We start from the raw sequence: 10,551 nt of genomic DNA, 5'->3' as shown, positions 1-10,551 counted from the left end.
AGTATGTAATTTATTGTACAGTTGATTTGCCTAAGTTATATGCTAGCATGAAAGCATGTTTTATTGCTTGAGAAGATACATGTTTACCTGATTATTTGATTTGATTGGAAACGTGTACTATTGGGCAATGAATCAGAACTGATTCTTGATCAGAGGTATGATCAGAGAAGGGCTGAGACAGATTGTTATCTTGGAGTACTAATCATTTTGATAATCAGATATGCCTCCTCGAAGAACCGTAGTTCGTGTGCCAGAACAGGGTAGTACATCGAATGATCCAATGGATGTTACACCGACACATATGGAAACACTGTTAAAGAAATTTCAGTCGTTCAAACCGCCCACTTTGAAAGGCACAGAGAATTCTATTGACTACGAGGGCTGGTTTGATGATATTGAGAAGCTGTTAGATTCTCTTGACTATATAGATGAGCGTAGAGTCAAACTGATTGGACACCGGCTATACGATGTTGCGAAGAGTTGGTGGTTAACAACAAAGAGAGCTTTGGAACTGCGAGGTACGGTGATTACGTGGAAGATCTTCAAAGCCGAATTCTATCAACGTTTTTTCCCAGTATCGTACAGAAAGGACAAGGGTGCAGAGTTTGCCAATCTGAAACAGGGTCAATTGAATATTGAAGAATATGTGGCCAAATTCTCTACCTTGTTGCGTTTTGCTCCTCATATCGCTGATAATGATGAAGCCGTGGCTGTTTAGTTCATCAATGGGCTGAATCATGATATTTTTACACTGGTGAATACGGAGCGACCAAATAATTTTGCTGATGCTTTGAACAGAGCAAAGGGAGCTGAAGCAGGCTTGATCAAACAACGAGGAACTTCGTAGGTTGCTCAGACACAGAGACAGCAACAACCTTCAGCTCAGTTCCAGCAACCCCCTCCAAGATTTGACAGTGGTGGTAGTAGCAGTGGAAAGAAGGATCATTTGAAGGCCCGAGGGAAACAATTTAAGAAGTCGGGAAGCATTTCATCTAGCTCCAGTGATTCACGACAGAACTAGAGTTATACAGGGGTCTATTAAAGAACCTGTGGAGGACTTTTGAGTCTCTATCTACTGTAGTATCTGTCTCTTCACCTTGGGGGAGAGGTCTTATACCAGTGAATTCTGTTAGACATTGTCTGCTGCAGTATAATGGTAATGAGCTAGAGTTAGATTGTATTGTACTCGGTTTGTCTGATTTTGACTGCATTATTGGTATTTATATGCTAACCAAGTACAGAGCTACAATAGATTGTTTCCAGAAATTTGTAAGATTCAGACAGGACAAGGCTGATGAATGGAAATTTTACAGTAAGGTTTCCAGAGCTCGAATTCCTGTAGTATCTGCTTTGTCGATGACTCGATTGTTACAGAAAGGAGAAGAGGGATTCCTTGTGTATTCAGTAGATGTACTGAAGTCGAGTCCTTCATTGGCAGATTTGCCAGTAGTATGTGAGTTTGCTGATTTATTCCTAGATGAGATTCCGGGTTTGCCTCCATTTCTAGAGATAGATTTCAGCATTGAACTGATACCAGGTACAGTACCTATTTCTAAAACTCCATACAGAATGGCACCAGTAGAACTGAAAGAAATGAAAGAGCAGCTAGAAGATTTATTAGCCAAGGGTTACATCAGACCGAGTGTTTCTCCTTGGGGCGCTCCAGTACTGTTTGTCAGAAAGAAAGACGGTTCAATGAGACTTTGCATTGACTATCGGCAACTGAACAAGGCGACGATAAAGAATAAATATCCTTTGCCTCGAATTGATGATCTATTTGATCAGTTGCAGGGTTCTTTTGTTTATTCCAAGATCAATATGACATCTGGATATCATCAGTTGATAGTCAGAGATTCTGATATAGCGAAAACAGCTTTCAGAACCAGGTATGGTCATTATGAGTTTATAGTCATGTCGTTTGGTTTAACAAATACTTCAGCTGTATTTATAGGTTTGATGAACCACATATTTCAGAAATATCTTGATGATTTTGTGATTATCTTTATTGATGATATTCTGATTTATTCAAAGAAACTGACTGATCATGCTGAGCATCTGATAATTGTATTGAAAACCATGAGAACTGAGAAACTGTATGCAAAGTTATCAAAATGTGAGTTTTGGTTGAAGCAAGTGGTATTTCTAGGGCACATTGTATCGAAAGATCGCATTTCTGTTGATCTTAGCAAAGTTGAGGCTGTGATCAGTTGGCCTAGACCCACATCGGTGCAAGACATACGCAGTTTTATGGGTTTAGCGGGCAATTATCGTCGATTCATCAACGATTTCTCTAATATTGCTAAGCCGATTACTCAGCTAACCTAGAAGAATACACCTTTTGTTTGGTCAGAAGCGTGTGAATCCAGTTTCCTGGAGTTGAAGAAAAGATTAACCAGTGCTTCGGTGTTGACTATCACGTCAGGTACGGGTGATTTTATTGTTTATTGTGATGCTTCTCACAAGGGACTAGGTTGTGTTCTGATGCATCGAGGAAATGTCATTGCGTATGCCTCGAGACAATTATAGCCACATGAGACTCGCAATCGGATTCATGATCTTGAATTGGCTGCCATTGTGTTTGCATTGAAGATCTGACGACACTATCTATATAGTGAGAAGTTTGAGATTTATTCTGATCACAAGAGTTTGAAATATCTTTTTTCACAATCTAAACTGAATATGCGACAACGAAGATGGCTTGATTTGCTGAAAGATTTCACACCCACAACAATTGAAGAAAAATTTCGAAAAAGCTCAAGGAAAAGTTCAAGCCAAGGTCTTGCTCCGTTCTTCGCAATCTTCAACAATTTTTCGTGCGTTAAATACGCAAAGGCACGCCATATTCTTTCTTTAAATCATCTATCACACCATAATATTTATTTGAACATGCTTTGAAAGGAAACAAGGCACTCAAATAATAATTTTCGCAACTATTCATATGCATGTGTGTAACTCTTGGTTGTTGATTCAAAATCATGTTTATATGATGTTTAAGGGGCTGCCATGAATTAGGATATGAATAATCATGTTTTTCCACGAGTTTAAAGGTCTAGAATTGCACACAAAAGCAACAAAACGCTGCACAAAGACAAAAACGTTAAGCTGGAAATCCATTCACGTATATGTGTGTTCAAGGGGCTCAGTTGATGGGTGGTTTGTGGCTTGGCTTGATTGGGGCTGGACCGGAGCTTGGTTAGGGTCTGTGAGGACTCCACCCATATATGTGTGTTCAAGGGAAGAGTCCTGGCCACGCTGGGACTCGAGACCATGGACTAGGGAGGAGTCCTAGCAAGCTAGGACTCCACCCGAGAGAGATAGCAAAGGGGCTACGCAGGTTTCAGCAATTGTGCAGGGTTTGCGGCTCGGTCAAGGGCTTTGGGGCTAGGCTAGGTTAGGTCCTTAGGGTCCTAAGAAGGGGCACAAGGGTCTGGGCAGGGGCTGGTGAGGCCTGGTTGGTCGCTGGTCGAGTATGAACATGATGAAGCATGTATGCGCGAGGATGCTGCCACTGGTTCAGTGGTTTGCTGCTCACTGAACCAGTGGCTTGGGTATGGTCTGGGCGTGGTACAGGGAAGGTTAGGGTCATGGGTGGTCGGTGGTTAAGGGCTGGTAGAGTCCTAGGCGGCTAGGAGTCCCAATTCAACAAGGACACTACAAACACACACACGTGCAGAATTTTAGGTCGACTTCCAGGAAGTTTGTGAGCGGGCCAGGCTGGTTTTTCGGGCTGGGCTTTGTCAGTAGGGTCCCTAGGTGGGTTGGCTAGGTTTTGGCTCAAGGTGGCTCGGGCGTGGCTCAAGTAAATTTGGAGATGGCTCGGGTGGTTCGATAACGTGTCTATTTCGAAAATTAAAAGGCTAAAAATAGAATCCATGGGTCCACAGGGGTGGATCATGACTTGGAAGGGTAGAATAAATAACAAAAATACTATGTTTAAAATTTGGGATCAAAATAATAAGTTTTGGATTTATCTAGGATTTAATTGCCGCACGAAACGTTAATTAACGAGTTAATTGAAACGCCTAGTTTTAAGCTTTATAAAATTATGAAAAAATATCTTTAAGCTTAAATAATTATTAAAAGTTTAATTTTTTAATTTGGGAATTTTATGTTAAGTTTTGGTTTAATTCGGGATTAAAACGCAGTAATATGTCTTATTTAAAGATTAATTTAAAAGTCCTCGATTTAAGCTAAATAAAAATATGAGAAAATTCACGTAGGCTTAAATAATTATTTGGGACATGTTAGAGTCAATGAAATTAAGGAAAAGTCGAAAACATGAAATTTTACGTCTGGGGGTAAAACGGTCATTTTACACCTAGAAATTAGTAAACGTCATGGAAGTGTCCTGAATGCTGCTAATATGTTTATTTTCAATGATAATGAATGTTTATGAATTTTTATATGTTAACATGTCAATTTTAAATGTTTATGGAATTTTTATGTTTTTGGAATTTTATGTTAAAATGTTTATTTTAAACGTTTATGATTTAAATGTTAATTTTAAACGTTTATGATGTTAAAATTTTTATTTTAAATCGTTTATGGCTTTTTATGATTTTGATATGTTAAAACGTTTATTTTAAACGTTTATGGATTTTTATCATTTAACATTGGCATTTAAAAGATATGTTGCATGTTTGGTTTAAAAGAAAAATGATATTATATGCATGTTTTTATTAAGTGATGGAAATACGAAATGTTGAAGGACGTGAATGGATTGTGACTAAATATGTTGGAGATATCGTGAGGGTTATTGTCCTAGTCAGAGCCCGACAATCGTGTTTCCTTGGATACGGATACGAATACGAATACGAATATGTTAATACGTTGGCCAAGGCCCAGGCTACCGGTGAGAGTGTTGCTGGTGTTCCCGCTGTCCAGTACTGTGGTTTTATCTAGATGGATCCATCGCCCATTACGTTTAAGAATACGAGTCACAATCACGATCTGAATTCAACAAACATGAATATGCATACGAATATGAATATGAATATGAATATTAATATGGATACGAATATGATTATGGATATATCTATGAAAATGAATATGTTTATGTTGATATGAAAAAGTTTATGAAATGTTATTATTTAAGGTTATACATCATTATGAAAATGTTTTTATTTAAATTTTATGTATCATGAAAATTTTTATGAAAATGGTTTTGGTTAAAGTTTATGCATCTTTATTTAAACGATATTTTAAGTATAAGTATTTTTCATTGTTGCATGCAATTTGTATATGTATTACTTTTTATCAAGATTATGGTGTGTTGAGTCTTTAGACTCACTAGGTGTGATTGATGCAGGTGATTATGAAAATGATGGAGGTATTGATGGTTGATCTGATTGGACTTAAGGTGCACATAACCCGAGGACCCACGCTAGTTTTCTGCACTAGTTATGGATTTATGATTTTAAGTTATGTTAAAAGATTTTACGACTATTTATTTATATTTACGAGTGGTTTTTAGAGGTTATAGTATGGGCTATACTTTTCAAATATTGTTTTTAGGTTGGTAAAACGTTTGACAATTTTATGCTTTAAAATATTTTTCTTTGGATTTTTAAATGTTAGTTGGATGTTTTTTTTTAAATAGTGACAAGATATTTTAAAGTATTTATATATATGTATATTTTTATTTATGGAGATTAAGGAAAAAAATTTTTCTAGCACGATTTAAGAAAACGAGTAGCAGATATTTCATGGAGGACTTTGTACCATCCATTCCGGTGTGGTTGGATTATGTTCAACAGCCCAAGGACTTAGAGCACATCTTTTGTTCTTTCCACTGCTTGAAGTGATTGTTACTGTAACGCTCCGAAAATTTAAAGGTCTACGCAAACCACATGCATGCAATTATTAAATTCCTTTGTAGTTTAATTAAATGTTTTAATTGCATAAATAAATATGTTGTGCATATTGACATGTTTAAATTATATTTTCTACATGGCTGCATTAAAATGTAATTTTAAAGGTTATTCGAGTTGCGATCGAGGAACGGAGACCGATGGCTGAAAAATAGAAAATATTTTTATTAAATAGTTGTTTTTAATTATTTAAAATGTGGGTGATGCTTTTTCTTATTTATGAAAATAAGGTGTTTTGAGGTGATTTTATACGTCGGGACGTAATTTTTATCGGTGTTGGATTTTTAACAAAAACACGAAAGTTTTAGCAACCCGGCTAATAAATTCATAAACTTTATTAAACAAAATAATTTTTATATTTTAATTAAACACTAATGGGCCTAATTAACTCCACTAATGGGCCTAGTCTTGTTTAGTGATTAATTAACTATAAAATATTCAAAATCCCTACCCTAAACCCCATAATTCCCACGCCCCACACTCCCTATCAAATTGTAAAATCCCTCTCCAAGCAACACCACGGCACACACATCTTAAACAAGCAAGGAAAGTTCGAATATTGCAAGGAAAATCAAGCCAAGGTCGTTCGTCACCGTTCTTCGCAATCGTCAACGTTTATTCGTGCGTAAATTACGCAAAGGCACGCCATATTCTCCTTTTCACTCATCACTCACACCATAGTAATTATTTACAATTCGTTTTGCATGGAAAAACAAGAGGCACTTTTATGGTTTCGTTTTTGTACATGAACATGAATTTAAGGGCTTGATTTTTATCCAAACCATGAGTTTTATGCACTATAAGGGGCTGCCATGATTAGGAAGGGTTAAGGGAGTGTTTACACACATTCTAATGTCCTAGGAAACTCACGCACGGACTGCACATAAGGATTGAACAAGCTGGAACCGTAGTTGCATTATTTAAAACCAAGGTTTGGTTTATGGGGTGAACCACTGCATGGCTTGGTTTTGGCTCGACCAAAGCTTGGCTAGGACGTGGTTGGGTCAGGAGAGGAGTCCTAGCATGGCTAGGACTCGAGTTAGAGGGCTAGGGAAGAGCCCAAGAGCACAAGGACTCTTCCCCAGGCCACCCGAGAGCTACAGCTAGGGGATAGCGCAGGTTGTTGCTGTTGCGCAGGAAGGAGGTGGCTCGCTGCTGGGGCTTGGGCGAGTTGGGTAGGTCCTATAGGGTCCTAGGATGATGGGCAGGGGTCGGGCCAGGGGCTGGAGTGGTTGGGCTGGCCGCTGGTTCAGGTTGGCGTGAAGAAGCACAAGCGCGCAGCTTGTGTCTTCGGGTTTCAAGTGTTTCGATGCAGGGGTCCAGGGTCTGGGCTGGGTCTGGGCGTGGTCCCGGGAAGGTTAGGGTCATGAGGGGTCAAGTTGTTCACGGCTGGTAGAGTCCTAGGCTAACTAGGAGTTCAAGAGCAACTATGAAACTCACACACATATGTACAGATTTTTGAGTCAAGTTCTAGGAGGTTTTTGAGGGGGCCATGGGTGGTTTTACGGCCTGGGCTTGCACAGTAGAGTCGCTAGGTGATTTGGCTAGGTTTTGGTTCAAGGTGGCTCGGGCGTGGCTCGAGTAAATTAGGAGATGGCTCGGTGCGTTCGATAAGGTGTCAAAAACAAAAATTTAAGAACAAAAATTGAATCCATGGGTCCACGGGTGTGTCTCATGACTTGGAAGCGTATAATAAATCTTAAAAATACTATGTGTAAAATTTGGGATCAAAATAACGAGTTTTGGATTTATTCGGGATTTAATCGCCGCACGAAACGCTAATTAACGAATTAATTAAAACGCCTAGTTTTAAGCTTTATAAAATTATGAAAAATTAGGTTTAAGCTTAAATAATTATTATAAGTCTAATTTTTTAATTTGGAAATTTTATATTAAGGTTGTAAGGTTTAATTCGGTATTAAAACGCATTAATACGTCACATTTAAAGATTAATTGAAAAGTCCACGATTTAGGCCAAATAAAAATATGAGAAAATTCATGTAAGCTTAAATAATTATTTAGGACATGTTAAAATCAAAAAAATTAAGAAAAAGTCAAAAACGTAAAATGATACGCCCAGGGGTAAAACGGTCTTTTCACACCTAGAAATTAGTAAACGTCATGGCAGTGCCCTGAATGCTGTTTTATGTGCTAATATGATTATTTCAAATGTTTATGAATTTTTATGACATGAATTTTAAATGTTTACGATTTATTATGTCAAAATGTTATTTTATAAGGTTAAGATTTAATATGTTAAAATGTTTATTTTAAATGTTTGAGATTTAAATGCATATTTTAAATGTGTATGATGTTGAAATGTTTATTTAAAAGATTTATGGATTTTTATATGTTGAAAGGTTTCTTTTAAAATGTTTATGGATTTTTATGAGGAAACGATAACGTTAAAAGATATGTTGCATGCTTGTTTTTAAAAAGAAAAGGATATTAAATGCATGATTTTTATAAAGTGATGATAATATGAACCGTTGAAGGAAGTGAAGTAATTGTGACTAATACGATGATATGTTGGAAATTTCGTGAGGGTTATGGTTCCAGTGGGAGCCCGACGATCGTGTTTCCTTGGATACGGATATGAATATGTATATGTATACGATGATATGTTAATACGTAAGGCCAAGGCCCAGTTGACCGGTGAGAGTGTTGCTGGTGTCCCCGCCGCCCAGTACTGTGGTTACATGTAGATGGATCCATCGCCCAACACGTAGACGTAGACGTAGATGAACTCGAAAGTCACAATTAACGATCTGAATTCAACGAAAAGAAAATGGAATACGTATATGTTGATGATAATATGTATATGAATATGTTGAGGATGACATGAATATGTTTATGAAAATTTTTATGCAAAAGGATCATGAAAATGTTTTTAAAGTTTATGCATCATGAAAATGTTTGTGAAAATTGTTTTGTTTAAAGTTTCTGCATCTCCATGAAAACGATATTTTAAGTACAAGTATTTTTCACTGTTGCATGTGATCTGTATTATGTATTACTTGTTATCAAGGATATGACGTGTTGAGTCTTTAGACTCACTAGGTGTGATTGATGCAGGTGGTTATGGAGGTCTTGATGGTTGACTTGCTGGACTGAAGGTGCACATAACCCGAGGACCTACGCTAGTTTTCCGCACTAGTTTACGATTCATGATTTTAAGTGATGTTAAGGATATTTTTACGACTTTTTATTTATGCTTTTGAGTGATTTTTGAGAGATTATAGTATGGGCTGTATTTCTCAAATATATAGTTGGTTGTTTTAATTTTAAAATGGTTCTAAAATATTTTTATGTAAATGTGTATGATTCGGCCGATGCTATGAAAGGTTTAAAAAGAAAAAAAAAATTCTTGTACTTTTTAAGCGAAAGAAAGGCAGACGTTTCAGTTGGTATCAGAGCAATGGTCCTGTAAAGGGTTGTGCCACCATCAGTGCCGGGAAGATCAGTCGTCAAGCCTCAAATTTGTAAGTTCACATGCTTTATATGATTTTATGATGTTACCTGCATAATTATATGAATTATATGTTCACGTCATATGTTTAATAGCTTTATGATAATATTTGATTTATATGCTTTAAAATTTTTATACGTGATAGGATATGAAATAAGTAATTATTTGATTTCAACGCATGTTGGCTTCGTGGTGGAATTGGACTATGTTGATTTTTGGGTTTTAGTATTGACGTTTTTCTTTTTGGTCTATTAGTTAATCATGAATATTATGAATGCTTTGGGACACATAGATTTTCTAATAAATATTTATGACTCGTGGCTATTAGTCGAATTAATTTTTGGGAATTACTCATATGTAATAATTATTCGAGGATTGCAACGACTTTGAGAATATAAAAATGTATAATTTTGGATTTTAAGTTTTGATGAAAGATAAAATTGGTTATAGCAATTGATTTTGGGTAAATAAGTTTAACTTTTTTTGAAATTATGTTATGGGAAACATGTAGAAGGAAATTAAGAATTCCAAGAACTTGTGGGTTAATCGTAGGATTTTTTGAAATTAAGGACCAATTAGGATGATTTTTGAGGAAATTAAGAATTGATTTTGCAATTGTTAAGGAATTTGGAGACTAGTTTAGCAACTAGTGATAATTGAATGGGTTAAATGATAAGAATTTTGAGAATTTAGACTTTTAAGAATATTTGGAACATTGGGATATCTTAGGTTATAATGTTATAAGAAATTTGAATCAAGGGTTTTTAAGGATGAAACAATATTAGGGTTGAAAATCTAAGCGTTAGCGGATGCGTTCGGGATTTTAAGATTGAAATTTTATAAGTTGATGGAAATTTTGTGTATAAAATAAGGAAAATAATATACGATAAGTATGGTCATCCATCTTTTAATATTGGGAATCATAAGAAAAATTGAAATTCGAGGTTATAATAGTACAGCACTAAGTCATTATGGGTTTTCTCAAGTTGCGATTTGAAAATAAGGATTTAGAAGGAAAATTTAATTAAGATCTAGAAGACGTAAGGACATTTTAGAAGTTAAGTTTTATCAGAGTAGCGCAACGGAGGCGTGGATTTTTGGGATACTAGAACTGAATCTAAACTTTGGGTTATTAAGGATAAGCGAATTTCGAGGACGAAATTCAATTTAAGGGAGGAAGATTGTAACGCTCCGAAAATTTAGAGGTCCACG

General features: G+C 36.3%; 1 protein-coding gene across 1 annotated transcript; it reads left to right on the top strand.

Annotated features, from left to right (window-relative positions):
- Positions 1–220: 220 nt before the first annotated feature.
- Positions 221–718, top strand: LOC140981603 (uncharacterized). The gene has a single exon (XM_073448028.1). It carries the CDS (start codon positions 221–223, stop codon positions 716–718), a length of 498 nt encoding a protein of 165 aa, XP_073304129.1.
- Positions 719–10,551: the final 9,833 nt, after the last annotated feature.

Source organism: Primulina huaijiensis, chromosome 7 (genome assembly GCF_012295235.1).
Source record: "Primulina huaijiensis isolate GDHJ02 chromosome 7, ASM1229523v2, whole genome shotgun sequence".
Taxonomy (NCBI): domain Eukaryota; kingdom Viridiplantae; phylum Streptophyta; class Magnoliopsida; order Lamiales; family Gesneriaceae; genus Primulina; species Primulina huaijiensis.
Note: the sequence above shows the minus strand (reverse complement) of the source record. Positions and strands in the feature narration are given on the sequence as shown.